Consider the following 21744-nt stretch of genomic DNA (forward strand, 5'->3'; position numbering starts at 1 on the left):
GTCGGAAAAGCCGAGGAATATAATTTAGATAACTTACGGGTATTTTTTCGGAATCCCTAAGCTATGGAAGCTTAATTCCCAGGAACCAAGAGGGGGGAACACAGTAGCTGCAATCTCTGGCCACACCAACAGTTGGTCTCTGTGACTTTGGTCATGATTTCATGACGCTGTATTCTCGTTGGGGCTGTGGACATGTGGCGTGGTGGTCTTGATGGAGCGAGCAGAAGAACCCCTTCCACCAAGGGGGTTCACCTACTGTCCACACGTAGGAATGTTCAGCCTCAAGGAAAGCTCTGCTCACCTCACCGACACAGAGGCGCCGTGTTTACCTCCCTCTATCAAGGTCTGCTTCCCCGCTCTTCGGAGGCACAAAGCGTCGGGATGCTTAGTTTTGCTCCCCAAATCCCACAGACTCTTCCTGTAACCCGGTGGGGCCAGCTTCCCACCTTACTAAAGCCTGGGCGCCGCGGAGCAGCCCAGCCCTGGCTGTGCCCGGAGAACACAGGGGCGAGTCCCCTCCCGCCGGGGTTTTGTCCGGAAGCCCACGGCGGAGCAGGTGCGGGGCCGTGTACCCGGGCACCCACGTGCACCCATACGGAAGACGCTGCCGTCGCGATTTTGGCCACGTCCGCGGGAGAGCGCATGGTTGCCGCCACCTAACAACGTGGCCCAGTGGCTTCGGTCACGTTCACGAAGAGGGAGGCGCGGCGAGTGGTCAAAATCTTCACTGGCGATTTGGGAAGGTGCTTCTGCGTTGGACTCCAAGGCCGAGGGCGCCGAGCCCTGGAATGTCGGAGTCCGTGGAGCAGCAGGCCCCGGCCCCACGCACCCGGCCCTCGGCTCACCCGCCAGCCCTCGCAGCTCAGTCCACGCGGCCCGCAAGGCCCCGGGGCCACCAAGGTCCACCCACGGGGCACACGGGACACCCACTGCTTAGCGACGGGCACGGCGCCCACAGACGCCCGGGAAGAGCCGGCTCGAGGAGGGCGCCCACGAACTCTGATTTCATCCCGCCCACGGCTCTCCAGCTCCCTGTTAGCATTCCTTTCTTTTTTTTTTTTTTCTTAAATATTTTATTTATTTATTCCTGAGAGATACAGAGAGGGAGGCAGAGACCCAGGCAGAGGGAGAAGCGGGCTCCATGCAGGGACCTGGGGTCACGCCCTGGGCCCAAGCCGGTGCTCACCCGCGGAGCCACCCAGAGGCCCCCCGTTAGCATTTCTGATTGGAGAGTGAGTGTGTGTGAGAGACAGACAGACACACACACACACATGCAGAGGGAGTCCTGCGTGTCCTGCTTGCTCCCTGTCTCGAGAGGAATCCATCGCCTCGACAGCCTTTCAAACCCAGGCACTGCCCCCTGCAGCGCCCCTGCGAGAGCCACGCCTTTGCCATGAGAGTCCTGAGCTGAAACCCCACATGCAAGCCGGGACGGCCCTCGGGAGAGCTCCCCACCCTGCGAGGTCAGCGGCAGGGTGCACGGCCCAGGGCCCCCCACCTGGTAACCCCATTCTCCCCTCTGCGAGGGGTCTGTCCTCCGACTTTGCAACGGCCGCCGACTCTCTCACTTGCAGCATCAGCACCCCCGGGTTCCCTCGGTGGCCATCACAGGTCTGCAGCAAATCAGAAGGTGTCAGGACTCGTAACAGAGGTGGCACTTCAGATGCGGGAGTCACACGCCTCCCCCCGTGACTCCTCCCGTCTGCCCGCCTAGACGGCCAGGTGACGGCCACAAAGCTGCAAACATTTCCTTATTTTAGTCCAGAGCCCTCTTCTGTAAGTGGCTCCGTGGTTGGCTGTGTGTTGCCAGCTACAAGTTATGTTTTCCTCTTATTTAGACTGCGAGGAGTATTTTAGATTATTTTATTTATGAAAGTTTATTGCTTCTCCCCTAAGCCTAGGAGCCATACTTTATGGCCACATTGCACTGAAGCTTATCTCCTGTAGCCAGAAATAAATTTATCACTATATTAGCTGTTGCTTTGTTTTCTTTTGAGCTACTGGAGGGGGAAATGTTTAAACATTTAAACTTAGTGACATGTGAAAGTGAAAATATATAAATGAGAAGCTAAATCAGAAGAAGGATAAAAGACCACAGAGTAGAACAAAATGAAAGCTCTGTAATCTCCTTATTCTACTCGGTCTTACTTGTGGGCTGAAGGAAAAGGGGCATGTGTTGCTATACTCGGAGACGGTGGGAGGTAAAGGCAAGCTGGGGACGCAGCGTGGGCCCGGGGCCCCCTCCCGGGCAGCCATCCAGGTAAGGGAGGGACCGAGGATGTGGCTGTGCCCCGGAACCTGGCCCCATCGGTCCCTCCAGTCACTCCGCTCAGCTCCTTCCGCCCCCACCCCGCGCCCCGCTGGGTGCTCATCAGGGGCTCTGGGGCGCTGGCCGGCCTGCCTGCTTCCCGCCTTGCCTGCTCACCCTTCAGGCCACAGCCGACGCTCCCCTCGGTTCTCAGTCTCGACAACACACGTCAGCACGAGGTCAGGCTCTTGCAGCCCCTTTCTGTCGCACGGGTGCTCACTGCCCAGTGGGCGCCAGAGGCCCACCGGCTGCTCCAGACCTTTCCTTCTCTCCGAGATCCTACGTTCGGCCCTCGTCACTTCAGCACACATACACCTGCTTCACCGAGAACACCGATGCCAGGAAGGATTCCCTCAACCTCAAAACTTCCCTTCACCTCTTTCTCCCCCAATTCTTGAGGCAGGGGAAGAAATGAATTTCTTTCCCCTCGGTTTCCCTCCCTTTTCTCTTGCATTTTCACTCTCCCCGTTGTCAAGATCCGCCCTCCCCTTAAGACCAGACCCTGAAAACAGTGGGCAAGTGGACAGACACGGCTCTATTTCTCCTGAGTGCTCCAGGTACGGGAGGACTACCATCTTTTGGATTTGCCACATCCTTGTTCACACTTCTGCAATGGAGCATGCTGTATAGTCGTTTATTTGTTTATATCTCTTTTTCTCTTTGGGACTGAGGCCTCTGATGAAGAAATAAAAGCTTTGTAACAAAACACCAAGCAAATTATTAATGGTTACAGGATACTTTGTGGGAGGTTACAATGGTTCTTGTGTGACTATTCTGAAGATTGTTTTGCTGACTATAAAACTCCAAGAATATCTTGGATACTTTTTTTAAAAGATTTTATTTTTAGGGATGCCTGGGTGGCTCAGCAGTTGAGCGTCTGCCTTCAACTCAGGACGTGATCCCAGAGTTCCGGAATCGAGTCCCACATCGGGCTCCCCGCAGGGAGCCTGCTTCTCCCTCTGCCTGGGTCTCTGCCTTCTCTCTGTCTGTGTCTCTCATGAATAAATAAATAAAAATATTTTTTAAAAAATATTTTATTTTTAAGTAATCTCCATAACCAACGTGGGGCTCAAAGATCAAGAGTTGCATGCTCTACTGATGGTGCCAGCCAGGTACCCTTTTGATATTCTTAATTAGAACAACAAAAAAAGTTAATGTGCTTATCTTATTTTTTTTTTAAGATTTATTTGAGAGAGACAATGAGAGTGTGTGCTTGAGTGGGGAGAGGGGCAGATGTAGAGAATCTCAAGCAAATGCCCTGCTGAGCGTGGAGCCTGACGTGGGGCTTGATCCCACGACCCTAAGATCATGACTTGAGCTGAAATCAAAAGTTGGATGCTCAACCAACTGAGCCACCCAGGTGTCCCCAACGTGCTTATCTTATTATAGAGGAAATGGAGAACAAGCTGTTAGTGATGATCTAACATCTCCTTCTGTCTCATAGAATATAAATTGTCTAGTAAAAATAATAAACATAGAATATTTAGTGATCAAACCAGGTTTTAGAACAGTGGGCCAAGTAAACAGTATTTGTTTTATAAGAAATATGCTTGGAAAAGAAAAAGATGCTTGGCAGATAATGAGGCCAGGAGAATTCCTCATAAAGATGACTCTGACCAGAAGCCCCTAGTGGAGTTCTATTTCAATCTTTAGGGGATAGCCTGGCGAAACAGATAACGTGTTCATAGAATACCCTACAACGAAATAAAATACAACAGTCCTTAAGAAATCAGAGACCTGATTTACGGCAATCTTTTTCATTGCTTTTACATGACTTTTACCAGGGAAACCCTTGATAAAAACCACACAGGGCACCCTAGACAGGGAAATCTGACACAATTGTATAGTGAGATAAAGTGAAAGCCCTGATTTGTTTGGAAAGCGTCATAGCATGCAACATGTCACTTTCACTTTGGCAAAAACTCTGCTTGACGTAGTTGGAAGAACCCAGAGGCCAGATGTGCAAAGAACACGTTAGGCCACCAGAGAACTATGTTTTTTTTTGATGGCCCAAAATGTAATGCTGCAGAAAGCACCTACATAAAAGATGGCCCTTTCCAGTTTCTAGCCTTGGGTTACCCCCCACCCACTGATACTTCTCAGAGATTTATTGTATGGACAGTCTCCCTTGAGAACACATCCAAGGAACACCCTCATAGAGAGATATCCCTAAGGAAAGCAGAATAAAAGCCTTTAGCCTTTGACTAGAAGACTAGTTAACCAAGCCTAACGAGCAGAGACGAGGGAGAGATCACAGCTAAGTAGTCCAGCAGGCACCACCGCATGGTCGTGGCTTCCACGCCTTGCCCAGGGCTGCAGTTATGGTGATGGGACCACTTATCTCTGTCCCAGAGGGTAGCGTCCGCAAGGCTCAGCCCAAATGGCAAACGTTAAAGGAAAGAAGTGTACTTATTTATTCCAAAGTATTTGCTGGTGTTTGGGTCTGACAACAAACAGAGCACTTGACATTTATATTTCTTCCCGGGAATCTGTTAAAATATGTGCGGGTCAAATGATAAACTTAAAAAAAAATGATAAACTTCTGTTTTAAGGAGAATTCTAGTCCCAGAAAGGGACTAATAATACATCAAAACTCTGAATTACACTTTGACTCTCAGACACAGTATTTAACAATGTACCTCATTGTTCTTGGATTTATTCTTTTCCTTCGTGAGCTCATCACTGGTTAAGCGAAATAAGCATACAATTGGGGCTAATGATGAATCACTTTGGGGAGACACTCAACTCTCACCCTTGTCAGGCAGACTGAAGTTTACGAAGCCTGCACTTCTTACTTTCCTGTAAGCACCACAGGTTTCTGTTTTCACTTACTTTCCATAAAAAGGGCAAAATGCAACACAATGCCACAGGAAAACACCTGCAGGAATCTAGCCGAACAGAGCTGGGGACTCTGCTAACACAAGCTAACTCACTGGAGTGAGCCCCTACTGTTAACTAAGTCTTCAGAACTTGTCAGCTGATGTGCAAAGTCACCAACTGACCCAGAGAAAGCCGGCAGGGAGCTGGAGGTGGAACCCAATCTCAGGACCCCGGGATCATGACCTGAGCCAAAGACAGATGCTTAATTGACTGAGCCACTCAGGCGCTTTGGAATCAGCATTTTCTCATTCATAAGACTGAGTTAATATCTGTTTTAGGGTTACCGTGAGGACAAAATAACTCCTCTACTTGTGAGTCAAGTGCCCTGCCTGGTGCTTGACTCAGAGATGACATCCAAGGAAGACTAGTTCTTTCCCTTCCTCTGACATCAGTTTTAATGGAGGTATCACCATCTGATAAAGAAGGATCTGGAAAGCGTCAGATACCGTATAATGTTAGTACAACTCACGTGGTACCATGAAGAGAATCTTGAGTTTCCTTCTGAAATCTCCCGTTGGCAATTTATTTCAATCCACCTCTGACTGTTAATACTCAACCAGATACTTCTACTACATAAAAAGCATCTGGAAACCTGTCTTACCCTCAACTCTAGAGAAATTAGCATTATCTCTTCTCATACAGCCTATAGCTCTTGGTACATGGTAGGAAGACAAGTATTTATGTAACGAAACTAGGCTGTTTTTCTGTATCTCTTAATTTCTGTCTCCAAACTGATACAACTCGAGAGTGGAAAATAACTTGAAAGTTACAAATCGATTTGTCATTTTTCTATTTTTTTTGTATAGATGACCACCTCAAGGAATATGTTAGGCTTTATGCTTCCATAAAGAATGTAAAACTATATATATGTAAAGTTACATGCAATAGCATTGCATATGCAAATGAGTGCTTCCTAAACACTAGGTTTAAAATAAGTAATGATAAAGAAAACACAGACGCCTTGTTTTGCTGCCATTTTCTTCAGATATGGCACCATAACTTAAATTCACAGATACTGATGGTTTACAATAGCAGAAAAATATTCACAAGGGTGTGTGTGTGTGTGTGTGTGTGTGTGAAAAAAATCTTACTGTAACTTGCTAAGGGTCTCTCTTTTAAGACCCATTATAAGTTAATTTAAAATGTCAAATAAGAGGATATATGTAAGAATCTTAAACTAACACATATTAGCTGCTTTTGAGGTTTGCTGCCCCACCTCATCGTCATTTAAGCCATGAGGTATTTACAAATTTATGGTCCAAAAACATTTCATTCTTTCTCTACTTTTACACTTTCCAAGTGTTCACACCCTAAAATTACAAATTAACAGAACATTCCAAGGACATTCTAAAATAATATGTTATGACCATATCAAGTATGGACAATGTTAGCAAGTTCTTAAAGAGTGAGTTACGACTCCCATAATAGCAACATGGATAAACCACTGGTTATTACTTGTTTTTCGACAACGTGTTATTGATTCAGTGGAACACTGGACGTTCCACATACGTCTGTGTAACACATACATCCACTATTCCATCAGCTAGCGCAGGCGGCAGTAAGCTGTAAAAAATGTAAGCCTGAGAGTAGAGAGAAACTACATTTATATATAATTGGTCCATTTAGTATTCATTCCAGTAGGATCGCCAGCTTTCTTGGACATGGTTTTTGACCAAAAAGCTCTGGTGTTTTTAAACTCCCAGACGATACAAGAACATAACCTTAAAAAACATATTCGTATAGAACCAAACTAACATACGGTAATTTTTCCAAAGTGGATAAGGGCAGACAGAAGGTGAAATCATTAAAAACATATGGGTAAAGAGGTCCTCCAAAAACAGCATAATGGAAGGCAGCCAAGGGAATGCATTTAATCAATACATATTGCTAAATATAATGAAGAGGGGAAAGAGACCAAAAAAAAAAAAAAAAGAATTCCCATGCTTTGCTGTTACATAGATATGGGCTTTTTATATGCATGGGAATACATATAAAACACAGTAACTGAGGAAGCAGTCCAGTCTCCCAGTAGGGTCATGCCATCAGAAAGGTCAAGGTTACAAAATGGAAGAAGGAAAGAAGAGGAAGTTGTAGTGCTGGATAAATTGGCCCCTGGGCAGAGGTTTGGGATGTGGGATTATGATAGGTTCCATCAGGCAAATAACTCCTTAGGAGGCATCTAGTCTCACTTGGGCTACACTGAAGGGGGGGGGGGCAGAGTGGTGTCGAGTCTGGGTCCGAGGCTAAGTTTCAGTGTTGGGGAGGGGCACGTAGCAAAGAGAAATCCAGAGAAAGGAAGGAAGAGTGAAGTAGGGGGTATAATTATATAATTTAAGTAGTTTTGTGGATGAAGGCTTTCTCCAAAGCTCTCATGGTAATTATTTTAAACCACCACTGAAAGCCTCCTAAACACTTATTTTGGGCTTGGTATTAAATATTCTCTGGTGGTGGCAGGGGTTCAAACGCAGAAGGAAGATTCCAGAGGAACCAGGTCAGCAGACATCCAGTCTCTCATACTGTCTTCGATTTGGCCAGGGAGAGGCTGCTTGGAATACACAGCTGGTTTTTTGAAAGTCAGCAAATTACCAAATCAACGATTTAGAGGAAATAACAAACGGGGCTCTGCGAGAAACTGTCATCCCCATAAAGCAAGAACCAAAGAGAAAGCTGATGTTGGGCCCATTTTCCTAATAATTTGAATTAATTAGTGCAGGAATGCAAAAGACTCCATGTCTGCTGTATGTTCTCAGTGCAAATCCCAAATGCACACCACTTCCATCACTTCATATGGACGTTCAATAAAACCTTACATGCAATTGTCGTATTAGTAAAAGGAAACGTAGAGTCTTTCCTGAACCCCATAAATGCAAGATGCTGAAACACCACAGTTTTCCAAAAGGGCATCCTGCTTTCAGCTGCTTCTGCAGTCCTGGTGGTGAGTGGGAAGGGAGAGAAGGACATAGTAGGAAACGTGGGGGGTTCCTCCCAGAAAGCTTCCTCCTGGGACTGCGTCTCTGCCACCACTGGAGAAGGTATGGTTATTCAAAAACAAAAAGAAAAAAAAATGGTTTTGGACTTAGAGTGACCGAGGTTGAAGTTCAGGATTCTGCACTTGCTAGGTGTGCAAATTCAAAGTCTCTCCCTGTAAGCGAAACACCCAAGCCCAGCCCCGTGGGAGCAGAGACACCTGGCAGACAGTAGGTTTCCTCTAAACTGTCAATTTTATGGCTGTGATGACTCATCAGAAGGAATGGGTGGCGGGGATGCAAAAAAGTCACAAGGCGTGGCCTGTTGCCCTCAAAATGTCAACAAGCTCTGGGGACAGTGGCAGGGATAGACTGGTTAGAAAGCATTTACCTGTAATTCTAGGACTTGAGGATCTCTTGGAGGAGTTCAGATGTTCAGCAAAAAAAAAAAAAAAAAAAAAAAAAAGTGAACGCGCTAAAGAATATTCAGGCTTGCGGATAGGAAAAATTTCTCAAAACAGAACTACTATGAATTCGTGAACAACTTCACTTAGACTTCTGCACGCCAGCCAAGATCACTGAATTTTAAGGAAAGGGGTCACATTTAGTTTTTAGGAGACCAAGCAATGCGTTCGATGGAACTTTCTCAGCCACATAGTTTGGCTTGTGGCAGGTGGCGTCTCAAATCAGAGGAAAATAGAACAGATTATTTGTTTAGATGCTATTTTCATTTTTTTAATCATGTTTACTTTTTTTTTTTTTGGTAACTCATTTCTTTCAAATGTAACAAAATTGGCTTTCTTCGCTGAGAGCTTCTCAGAGTCAGCCGTGTGCCAGGCACCACTTGAACAGTCATCCTGCAACGGGACATTTTAAAAACATAACTTGGCTTCTGATAGGGATATATTAACACCTCAAAAGTTAAACGCAGATCTTAAAATTTTCCGGCCAAAAAGCTGAGACAGCTTTGCTAATGGTAAGAGAAAATTCACAACCCTGAAGCTCCCACACTGGCGGTGGAGGCGAATGCAGTGTGGTTTAAAACCTGCCTAAACTATTTTTCAAAGCAATACAAAATGTATTGTATTGGGCTCGCGGGACCCATCAAGACAAAACCTGAGGTAGCCCCAATTCTCTTTCTCCCTCCTCCTTTTTCTGCAGTCAAGTCAGTAACTTGCTTATTCTGGATGTCTTTCAGAGGCCACTCAACGGTGGCTGGTTCCCCAAACAGTGAGGTTTGTCTGCATAATACATACAAGTCGAGCTTAAAAGGATACAGATGACAACCTCACCCTTTATGTCACGAAGGCCCTGTAAGTTATATTTGAAGCTTACATGGTGTTAGAAAATCAAATTCAGCTAGAAGAGAAAAAAAAACAAACAAACCCCAAACCGAGCAATCTCATAAGGTGCTTTATTTTACCATGGTGTTGAAAAATATATATTCTTATGCTTGTGAGTATCAAATGCGGTTAAGAATTCATTTTCTATGAAATATATCAGTGGGGAAAAGCATCGGTATCCATAACCCAACCCGGGCTGGCTTGAGGTCATATTCTCAAAGTAAGCAGAGAAGTGTAAGTAGTGAGAAGGGCAGCTGTTGGATATCATCTCTTTCTCTCTTTTTAAAAATATTTTATTTACTTATTCATGAGAGACACACAGAGAGAGAGGCAGAGGGAGAAGCAGGCTCCCTGCAGGGAGCCCAAAATGGGACTCGATCCCTGGACTCCGGGGTCACGCCCTGGGCCAAAGGCAGGCGCTAAACCACTGGGCCACCCGGGGATCCCTGAATATCATCTTTTTTGAAAAAAAAGAAAAAATAAATAAAATCACTTGTTACATCAGCTGGCAATGAGGACCACCTTCCCTGGGAATAGTAACTCTAAGAGAACTAATAATAATGATGATGATGATAATGGTCTGTATTTTTAAAGAGCTTACGGCATGCTAGCCATTGTCTAGTATTTAGAAGGTACTGTTTTGTTTAATTCTCACCACGTACCCCTGAGATGGATATGATCACCACTTTAGTTTTACAAGAGTAGCGGGTCACTGAGGCCCAGAAAAATCTATTTGCTTACACCCCGGAATCCAAGGCCTTGGACCCGTCCTCCCATGGCGGTCAGCACCAGAGGTCAAGTTAGACTTCTAGAACGGGCGTGATAGTATCTGCCTATTAATGTTTTCAGGGGTGTGATCGTCCCTATAAAGTCTTTAGTCCGGTACCTGGTACAAAAAATAAGCACTTCATAAACACGAGCTGGTGTTTTTCTTATGATGGTCCCAGCAACGCACTGAGCTCTGCAGGGACAGGAGGGCTCCCTTTTCACGGAAAGTCAGAAAGCTGCATTTTGCTTTGGGAGCCTTTCCCTGCTTCCCACGTATCAGGTGCCGACCCCTACTCAGGCTGAACGTGAACGTCCTAGGACTGCCCCGATGCTCTGAAGGAGAGGCAGGCAGGGCTGCTCAGCTCAGTCAGTGAGACTTGTACACGCTGGAAGCCTGCTGACTTTGAGGGCAGGGAACTTATTTCTCCAAGCTTTCTACGTACATATGTACACATTTAACCATCATTCCCCCCGATTCAACACATAGATAGTAAACAGTTTTCTCCTTTGCCCTTTTTTGTTCCCTAGGGAAGCCAGACACTAGAGAGGAAAAGGAGGGAACAGTGAGAACAGGTTTAAGATCCCGCGTGGGACAGATCCCAGGACAGATCCAGCAACTCCCCACATAAAAGAGACCAAGGTTAAGAGTATATCACGCTGTAATACAGACATTAGGTTATATTATGGAGACCCAAATAGATTGTTCTGACGCCCACGGGGTTAATGGCTCAAGACATGATGGTCTCTCCTATCCTCCCTGGACTTGACAGATGAGGATGGTGGCATTGGGATTGGAAAGGCCTTAATTAGACACCGGCTGCTGAAGACAGATTGAGATTCCCTAGTTCTTAGCTCACATTTTTAGACTTTTCCCGTTTTAGCAGACAGACTTTGAACAAATCATGACAAACTAAAGATATGAAAGAGATGTGAGAAGAATCCCTTGGACCTAGGTCATGAAGTGGACGGGGCTTGAGACGTCTGTGGGATACTTCCCAGGCATTGCTGGGAACTGACGGAGGAAGTACAGCAGTTTCGAGCCAGCAATCTGAAATTCCTGCCCTTGCAGACCCGTAAGGAAACGTCTCCTGCCAAGGACATAAACAGAACTGATAAAGGGGTTCACAGTAGCACAAGAAGAAATGATACAAATTCCCTGAATGATCAGTGTATTACAAATACCCAATAGATTCTGACCAGCGTTAGATGCTTCTCCGTGGTGCTTACCTATGAAACTCTTATTTTCTAAACTAAGAGAAAAAAAATGATTAAGCTTTCTAGGAAACTCTTTTGCTGATGCTGTGGATACGGGACAACAGGTGGCAGGGGCCTGGGCGTGAACACCTGCTGTGCTCCGGGCAGCACCTTAGCAGGGCTGCTGCTGCTCCTGCTGTGAATGTGAAGGGAGCCAGGAAGGGCAGAGGCCTGTCCTGATTTCCAAATCAGATCTTTAGAGCAAGACTTTCACTCTGCATTTTCTTTTTTTTTTTTTTAAATTTATTTTTTATTGGTGTTCAATTTGCCAACATATAGAATAGCACCCAGTGCTCATCCTGCCAAGTGCCCCCCTCAGTGCCTGTCACCCAGTCACCCCCCCCGCCCCCGTCCACCTCCCCTTCCACCACCCCTAGTTCCTTTCCCAGACTTAGGAGTCTCTCATGTTCTGTCTCCCTTTCTGATATTTCCCACTCATTTTTTCTCCTTTCCCCTTTATTCCCTTTCACTATTTGTTATATTCCCCAAATGAATGAGACCATATAATGATTGTCCTTCTCCAATTGACTTATGTCACTCAGCATCATACCCTCCAGTTCCATCCACATCGAAGCAAATGGTGGGTATTTTCAACTGCGGTTTGGTCTCATACTTTTACTTAACGGTTTTAAAAAATGCTGAACAGCCGTTAATTTTTCAAGAAGGATAATTGTATGCAAACTCCAAATGAGAAAATCAGAAAGCCAAATAACTTTTTTTTTTTTTTTTTGACATGAGCTAGAGATGGGAAGACAAAAATTCCCATTATGGTGACTGCCAGGAGAAAGGTTTTTCTACGTGGAAACGGAAGAGCCCCAAATATAATATTTTACGTGTATAGGTTCAACATAAAAAAAAAGATTCGGTTTTAAAATGAACAGTTAGCATTAGGAATATCTCGGTAGAAAACGTGCACGGTTCATAGCAACATGCGTCACTTAGGCAAAAGAAGATCTACATTTATATCTTGCTTAGAAAAAGAATTAGAAGATGGTGAAATAATAGATCTTTCGTAGTGAAAATGATCATTCCGCAAAACAACTTGCAAGCTGCTGAAATACTATTTTTCTACGAAACTCTATACTGTGTCTTTCTTCAACACGCCGTGCCGGGTACGACCCATACCAGTCCTGTGCCCAGGGTGACGTTATCCTCCCTTTACAGGCAGCAAAACTGGCTCGGAGACGTGACCTAATTTCAATTTGCCCAGGGTCTCCCGTTCAGAATAGGGCACAATTGTATCATTTTACAGAATAATCTGAGCACGCTCATTAGAACTGTCACTTGATGAAACACACACCCACAATGCATTTCCTATTGCATGATTTCCTAAGATATTACCCTCCTGCCAAGTTTATCACCTACACGTGAGTTGTTTGTGCTGATGGAATGGTAATCCCATATTTTATCAGGCTCGGTAACAATCTGAACACACAGGATGCTTTGCTTTCCCACGACAATGAGAAATAAATCATGATTTATCTACAGGCTTTCTAGCACATCTAATGATTTGCTTGAAATCTCAGCTGTGGATTTTACAACGCAAGATCTGAAGGAGCTATGCAAAGTGATGTTTCCTTTCCTGCTGAGAAGCAAATGAGAGCACCACAGCGGGTCTGACCCCAAACAGCCAGATTTGTAAAGTCACCACTTAACTCCCTGGGAGAAAAACCTTCCCCAGATGCAGTGAGAGAAAAAGCAAGGCTGCAGAGAGCTGGGTACACTAGCCTTAATCCGTTTGTCTCCCACCCCACACGGTCACTTGGACAGCCACGGGCCTTTCTAAACACCTCATCAGACAAGATCAATACTGCTGAATTCAAAACCGATATACAACTTTAAAAAAATTTTTATTTTTATATATATATTTTGATTTTTATTTATTTATTCATGAGAGACCCAGAGAGAGAGGCAGAGACATAGGCAGAGGGAGAAGCAGGCCCCATGCAGGGAGCCCGATGCAGGACTTGATGGGGGACCCCCGGGGTCACGCCCTGAGCCGGAGGCAGACGCTCAACCGCTGAGCCACTGGCGGGAGGGGGGGGGGTCCCCAGCTTTTTAAAAATTTTTTTTCCCAACTTTATTTTTTTTTTAAGGTAAATCCTTAATTTATAATTACTCAGTGACTTAATTCTCACATAGAGATGGAGGACTCACCGTGTGGTCGGCAATTTGCTGGGCATTGCTGGAGAATTAGAAAGCAAAACAGGCAGGCACAGACCCCTGCTTTCACTGAAACTACTGGCTTGGGAGCCCCACCTGGTTGGGTCCAGGAGAGACAGGTCGTGCAGGGACTTTCCAGGTGCTCATCACTTATGAGTCACCACCCTGAAAACTTCAAAATGAAAATAAAGGCCCTGCTCTTAACCATCATGATGCGGTACACTGAATATTTTTGGCATTTCAGTTTTCTTTTTTTTTCTCTTTTTCTCCCCTTGGGATTATGATTTCTATCGCTCACTACTTGCGACACATAGAGAACATGTGTATCCGACTTGGGAGAACAGTTATGAGGCAGACGACAACCAAAGAAGCCTTGCTGTCACAGCCTGGAAGGGGTGAAAGCTTTTACACCAGGACAGAAAGGTTCACGCGTCAGATCAAGCCTGGCCGGTCATACTTGGGCATCAGTGTCACAGGCCTCACCTCGGATGTCTTTCAGAAAAAGCATCTAGCACCTGTCACCCATGCTGCTGACAAAGTCTTAAACGTCTATGGAGATGCAGAGAACGTTTCCCGACGTTTCTGCGGAGCTGTCAACAACTGCCACCCAATTCTGGAGCCACTCCAGGGATCGCACGGGGTAAGCTCCCCGAATTTCCCTCATACCACATCGCCGGCCCTGGACCCCCATCCCTTCTTACCTACGTCTCCCAGCCCGTTGCCTGCACCCCATGCCTCACCACCCTTCCGACCTTTGTCTCCCATCCCGCCTCTTTGAAGAGGCTGATGAAGTTGCCTCCCTTGCCTGGTGGTGGAAGCAAGTCCTCAGAGCTGGCCCAGACCCCCATAGCTGACCTGAGACCACCTTTCCAGCTTCCACTCCTCCATCATCTCTCCACTGTGCCGCCATTGGAGACGACCTGGGTGGCTTCACCTATGCTACTGCAGAGCAACTGCTAAGGAGAGGAAGTATAAAGCAGCGTGAACCGCATGTTGTGACTTGTGTTTGATAACAGGGTCTGTACGCCGACAAACACGTGTGTAGCCCCCAGCCATAGCACAACATCCCTGGACGAGCCCTCGGACACTGGAGCTGGTGGCCATCCCTCGGGGCAGAAACCAGGGAGCTTGGGTGTGAGGGAGGCGGATTCACGTTTTTAACACGTGCACTTGCCCCTTTCTATAGCTTTAACTTTACCCCTTACGTGCCTACACTTAGTCCAAGAAAACTTTAAAAAATTATGACCTTGTGTTCAACGCTCCTCTTTCATGCCCCAAATATACCTTGAACTGACTTGCATTCAGTTTCTGCTTCAGGTGTTCCTCCATCACTCAGCTACAAGCCTCTAACTAAATGCCGCTTACTTTAACAACACCTCCCTGAGCTTCACAATATATAATTTCATAGCAAGACACCTACCTTATTTCTGTATCTGTTTTGTTCATTTTTATTTTTAAAAAAAATTTTTGGTATCCGTTTTGTTCTTTACTTGTTTGCATTTTACTTATTATCTGTGAGCTTTTGAAGGGCAAGGCTAGCACAGTCATAATTTTTCATGACATTGTAACTTGAATAAACCAAAAAATTAACAACCTGAGGGGTTAGGGAACAGAGACAACAAACCAGAAGGGGTGGGGTCCCTTGAGTGCTCACTTAGTGGCATATTCTTGGTGCCTGTCAGAGGTCTACTGAATGAGTAAATAAAAAGGAAAGTCTTCCAACCACAGGCTAGAATTTTTTTTTTTTAAGTTTGTGCTTGTAGGTTCACACAATGTACTTATTATTAAGGATGTGAACAACTTTCACAGTTTCAAAAATCACGTGTTATTCTTTAGGCTACTAGTGTCTCAAAGGTTTCACAAGAAAGGGAAAAGGATCACAGGGATTGTTTTTGAGGCCAAATCATGAAGAGACCATCAACCAATCCAAAAATCAGAAGTCAAATTGCTTCTTACATATAATTTCTGTTCTCCTCCTGACTTCTGAACATTTCCCTCTTCACCATCCCTCGAACACAGTGGCCTCTCCACTTCACTCATCTTTAATAACAGGTTTTTCTCTGCTCCGCTCTTTGCGTCAGTGGCTATTTCAAGCAGCCGTATAGTCACCTCCCTTGTTCTGTCTTCCACCTTAAGTTACAAACACTCACCTCTACTTTAAAATTCTTACAGGTCATTTGACCTGCAATTTTTTTTTTTTTTGGCGTAACTTCTATTTTACACTGTACACGCAACAAATCTTCCCTTCTTTCCCAAATATAACTTCATGTGATCGCAGCCCTGAAAAAAGGACATCCTAGGGATTTACATTTCGGCCCAGAAATTAGGACACTAAAAAAACCCAAAACAGAACAACATGACTTTCCTATAAGGAATGGTGAATTCATGCCATTTAATAGGTTCCACAGATTTCTTTTTAAAGAAACAAAATATATATGAACCCTGGAAGCTAAAGCAGATATTAAGTGATGAATATACAAAATTCCCAGGTAGATATGAATAAACTGTAATCACTCAGTAACCTCTTGACATGATGCTTTTGTAAAGCAGTTTCGTCTCACACCATCAAGCAAATCATTCAGTGACTTGTTTTAGCTGCTTGTGGACATAAAACTGGAATCTATTTACATCAACGTGGTTCAGACCAGTATACGTTACGTGACACCAGAGCAGGAGCGAGAATGATCTTTTAACCTGAGGAAGATCAAACATTTCCAAAACTATTTGAAGATAAAATACTGCAAGATGATTAAGTTGTTAAAGGATTAAAAAAATGATTTTACTTACATCAAGAGAGCCTTCGTTTATAACGATCATTCCCATGTTCTTCCTCAAAAGTTTGCAGGAGTGTCCTATGTCCAAACACAGTGTAGATTAATTGATAGAATCCATTTCTCTAGAGAGAAGCAGTGAAGATGCTAAAGTGGTAACACTCTAAAAATAACCTAAATCTTATTTATAGATAAAATTAAGGTTTTGTCTATTTTATTAGGACGCTGATGAAGTCAGCGGTTTCCAGGTTTGCGGGACGTTGAAGGCACGTTCTTCCTTCTTATAGGAGGGACACAAGGGTAACACTGGGCGTGTTAAGGTTGTCTTGATCAACAAGTAGGGAAAAACAATATGGTAATGACTTTCAGTGTCCCAAAACCTAATAAATTCACGTGGAATAGCCTTCCTGATGACCAACACGAGGAGCAGAAGAGGGGCTGGTGATTGTTCCTGGGGAAGGTGCAGGACCTGATCCCACACCACCATGGCCCTGCCCCTGGACTGTGGTCCTGCCCTCTGAGGTCCCGTCCTCTTGCTTTGCTGTACTTGCCGCAGAGCAAAATCACCTACTGGTTGAACCACCTCTGTTGCTCTGAACCCATCTGCAAACAGACGAACGTGGCTGGAGCCAAACAAGCCACCCTGCTGACTGGTGTTTAAAATAGGACCATTGCACGTAAAATAATATCACCTATACTTGCTCCTTTTGTGAGCTCATTTGATACAATGGCTTGTTTGTTTATTTTTAAAGATTTTATTTATTCATGAGAGACACACACAGAAAGGCAGAGACCCAGGCAGAGGGAAAAGCAGGCTTCCTTCGGGGAGCCCCATGTGGGACTTGATCCCAGGACGCTGGAGTCACGACCTGTGCTGAAGGCAGACACTCAACCACGGAGCCACCCAGCCACCCAGGTGCCCCAGATACAATGGTTTTAAATACCACCTACACCTTGATCATTCTGGGACTCACATCTCCCACTTAGAGCTCTTTCCTGAACCCCAGACTCTCACATCCCAGTGTCTGTGTTAACAGCAGACGCTGAGGTGCAAAACAGGCATCTCAAACTTAACATATCCAAAACCTAGATTCTTGATGTCCTCCCAGAGCACCTGCTTCTCCTCAGTCTTCCCCATTTTGGTTAACGACCACCCCATCCTTCAGTCACGATGGCTAAAATTCCTCGGAGTTATGCCTGAGTCCGTGTTTCTCTCATACCCGACACATCCAATCTATTAGTCAATCCTTTAAAATAATATTCTGGCCATTTCTCATCACCTTCACTGTTACCACCCAGGTCCTAGTCACCACTGTGCCTCACCTGGATTAACGTAACAGCCTCTTCTCTGGTCTCCCTGCTTCTACCCCTTCTTCCCTTCCAGTCCATTCTCAGCCAGCCTACAGGCCAGACTGTGGAAAGTCATTTTCATGGGAAAGCCAGTCCCCATCTTTCCTCTGCTCAGAACCACCCTGGGGTTGCCCATCTCCCCAGAGTAAACACAAAGCCCCCCTCCCTCCCTGGGGCCTGGGAGGCCCCATCCAATCTGGGCTCCGTTACACTATCCTTTTCTCCTGCTCTCCCTCTCTGCATTTCTTCTCTTTCCAGCACAGAAGACAGCTTTCCCTCATCATCCGAAGGACAAGCTCTATCAACTCTCTTAGGTCATTTCTCAAATGTCACCATCTCGATGAGTTCTTTCTGACCTTCTCAGTTAAACCTGAATCCTTCTGTGCAACGCACCGTAACCATTTGCTATATGAATGAGTCTCACCAGCTTTATTCTAGGAAAAAGGCCCCAAAGATTATTGCCCAAGACGCTACAAGTTAAATGTTACCAGATGCCACCACCGTACTCTTCACATGAACTGTCATCATGGCTACACACCCTGAACTTATTTTCCTCAGGTATCACTCTGCCACCACACAGTCTCCCTCCACCTGTAGCCATGTTTTCAATTCAGCATATTTGTCTTTTTCAGGTCTCCCAACTCTAAGGCATTCTATATCCTTTGCACATTTTCTTTCCATTTGTCTCTAACACCAGTGATAATTTTTATAACCCAAATTAACCATTTGTGTGGCTTATAGATTTAAACTTCTACTAGCTGGTGTCTTTTAAAAAATAATTTTCCTCTACTATCAGCCATTTGGTATAAATCTGGGTTTTTTTTTTTTTTTTTTTAAATCTGGGGTTTTATATATGAGGAATACTGAGATTACTAAAACTTCTAAAAGGAGTATTAGCTAAATGTTTCTTAAATAATGATATTTGACGGTGACTTTCTAAAAATGTGGTTTTATGCTGTCAATGCCGCTGAACAGTTTCTTCGACTTTGGGAGAGTTTTGGATGTAATTCATATCATTAATATCCAGAGGCAAAATCTATGTCAGGGTTTACAGAGTGCAGGCCACCTGCTATACTGAATGTGGAAGAAAAAAAAAAAAGTGACGTTTTCCTGCACATTACTGGTATAATAGGCCTCACACCAAATATTCACCTTCTTCTCAGTAAGACCTCTATTATGAACTGTGTCCCCCTCATTTTACATGCTGAAGCCCTAACGCACAATATCTGCAGAACCTGCCTTTAAGAAGTTAGAACTAAATGAGATCAGAAGGCAGGTTCCTGATCTAATAGCAACGGTGCCCTTCTAAGAAATGAAAGCAACACCGGGAGTGTGCATCCTCTGTAGATACAGAGGAGAGGTCAACGGAGGACAAGGAGGAAGGTGGCCACTGCCAGCCAGGAAGAGAGGCTTCAGAAGACCCCAAACCTGCTGACACTTGATCTTGGACTTCCAGTTTTTAGAACTGAGAGAAAATAAATTTCTGTTATTTAACTCGCACAATCTGTGGTATTTTGTTATGGCAGCGTGAGCAGACTAATAAAACCTCTTTCTGAAGAATGAATTAACTGCAGGATGAATGTGGGATGAACTGGCAACCTTCTTATTTCCCTTCCTAGAAATCTCCTTCGGTCACATGAACAAGTGCCAATACTATACAAGCCTGCCATAAACCCAGTCTCCAGACTTTCACAGACAGCTGCAGAGATGTTACCTACATGCGTCAATTACGGATGGAAGGTAGAGGTAGGTAAAAATACAAAGGTGAGAGAGGGTTATTTTGTGGTTGTGGGAGACTTGTTAAATGCAAAGGGGCCATTAGTAAACAGGTAAGCCCAATACTATTACAAATGGAGATCTTACAAAACCACGTCTTTCAGATCTTGAAATATCTCAAATTTGTCTTCTAAAATATGTCAACGTGTTAAGCATCAAAATTTAGAGTTTGAAATTAGGTGAATTACCAATGTTGATGGCGGTTTCCTGCTTGTCCCCCGTGAGGATCCAGATTTTGATATCTGCTTTCATGAGAGTTTCTATAGTTTCAGGCACTTGATCTTGCAATTTATCCTCAATGGCTGTAGCTCCAAGTAGCTGAAGATTCTGGAGAAGATGAGAGGAAAAAATTTTAAGAGGAAAACCAGTTTAGATTCTTTAAGAATTGAAGTGTGCATATGTCTTTCGATCAGAGACTAAACAGTAACACAGAGACGTTGATGTGAATTCCAACCATCCCATTGAATTTTCTCTTAAGGATCCCCAACTTTGAATCCAGTACTTCGGCATGAACTTGAAGATATCTGTACTACCTTATTCCTTTCTAAGGCAGGGGATGGACTCCTATAAAAACAAAACACAACAAAAAAACACAACAAAAAACCATATGGCAGGGAGAAATCAAAAGGGAGTTAAAGAGGAGCAGGTGGCTCATAACAAACACCAACGACAAAAACTAAGGAAGATCAACCCAGCAAAGAAGCAATCCTGCTGACCTGTTTGAAAAAGCATTTGAAAAAAAGCTTATATGATTAAATCGTAATTTGACGCAGAAAATATACACACATCATACAGTTAGAAATGCCGAGGAAGAGAGGATGAATCCAAGGGACGGCCTCAGTCTCTGTAGCAAAGAGCAGGTTGGGCACCTCTCACGTTGCTCCCTACTTGTGTAATAGGAGGCCAGAGTCTGTTAAAGACTGCTTGCTCGCTAGGTGGTGTGTGTCATACAAGAGCGACCACAATCAATATGTCCTGCAGAAAGCTCTTCTCATCGTTCACCAAGAAGAAGAAAGGTTTCTACTCTTGTCTTCTTAAACGGAGGAAAAAAGAGAACAACTTCTTGGTTGTTAGGGAAACTGGCTCACCATGTAAATAGACGCAATGGTTCTTGGTCTTAAATACACAGGAATGCACAGTGACCAACTAAGCCACAGTTGACCGATTCCTGGATTTCCCCTGTAACCTAACCACCAGTATGATCCACCCCAACGTTTATCTTTCTTTTTAAGCTTTTTCTCCCTTTTTACTTTTGTTTTGTTTATTTAAAACACCAGACAAGGGCAGCCCCGGTGGTGCAGTGGTTTGGCACTGCCTGCAGCCCAGGGCGTGATCCTGGAGACCCTGGATCGAGTCCCACGTCAGGCTCCCTGCATGGAGCCTGCTTCTCCCTCTGCCTGTATCTCTGCCTCTGTGTGTGTGTGTGTGTGTGTGTATCTATGAATAAATAAATAATAAAAATCTTAAAAAAAAAAACCACCAGACAAGGACAGTACAGATACAAGGGAAATCAAGTGCTAAGGGGAGTGTCCAAATTGGTAACAACAAAGAAAGCATTCCATAGTCTGTCTTCCTTCTAACATTAAGTTCTGTTTACTATTTACCAAAAATGTAAGTCTAAACTTAGTCCTAAGTCTTGATAGGCATTGGAAATATACGCAAACACACATGAATAAGCACGAGAGAGTTTATGGATGTATGTGTTAGGAATGCTTTTGCCTAGGAGTAACAGGAAAAAAAAAAATCTAACAATGGCTTAAATGAAGATTTGATGTTCCTTCCATAAATAGTCCTGGGACAGGCAGTTGTGGGCCTGAGACCAACAGCTCAACTCCCTCTGCAGGTCTCCTTCAACACCTCCAGCTGGCTGCTACGACTGTAATTACATTAGCCACAACCTGAGACAGGAGTCCGGGAATAATGCCCACTGTATCCATCTCTTATTTGAAAGTAAAAGCGTTCCTAAAAGTCCTTAGCAGATTTCCAAATACCGCCCTATTTGGTTAATTATATTTACACGGCCATCCTTAAGTGTTAGTACTTAGCTTTTCCAGCCTTGACTGTGGGATGGCAAGAGAGAAGAGGAATGGGAATGGGCGTTAAATTAGCCAGCCAACAGTCTTTGCCACAGCGCTTACAGATAGGCATGCACATGCATCGGTGAT

The 21744-nt window shown here is 44.5% G+C and overlaps 1 protein-coding gene across 8 annotated transcripts in view; it reads right to left on the reverse strand.

The window, feature by feature from the left end:
- The window catches only part of ATP8A1 (ATPase phospholipid transporting 8A1), a 224196-nt gene that overhangs the window by 72203 nt on the left and 130249 nt on the right, over window positions 1–21744 (reverse strand). For all 8 annotated transcript variants that reach the window (XM_049092867.1, XM_049092869.1, XM_049092868.1 and 5 more), the window contains 2 exons: window positions 19768–19906; window positions 16470–16534 (listed from right to left, as the gene is read on the reverse strand). In XM_049092867.1, the coding sequence (XP_048948824.1) occupies window positions 16470–16534; window positions 19768–19906 (204 nt within the window). The remainder of the gene's footprint in view (window positions 1–16469; window positions 16535–19767; window positions 19907–21744) is intronic.

The sequence above is a fragment of the Canis lupus genome, chromosome 13 (assembly GCF_003254725.2).
Source record: "Canis lupus dingo isolate Sandy chromosome 13, ASM325472v2, whole genome shotgun sequence".
Lineage (NCBI taxonomy): Eukaryota > Metazoa > Chordata > Mammalia > Carnivora > Canidae > Canis > Canis lupus.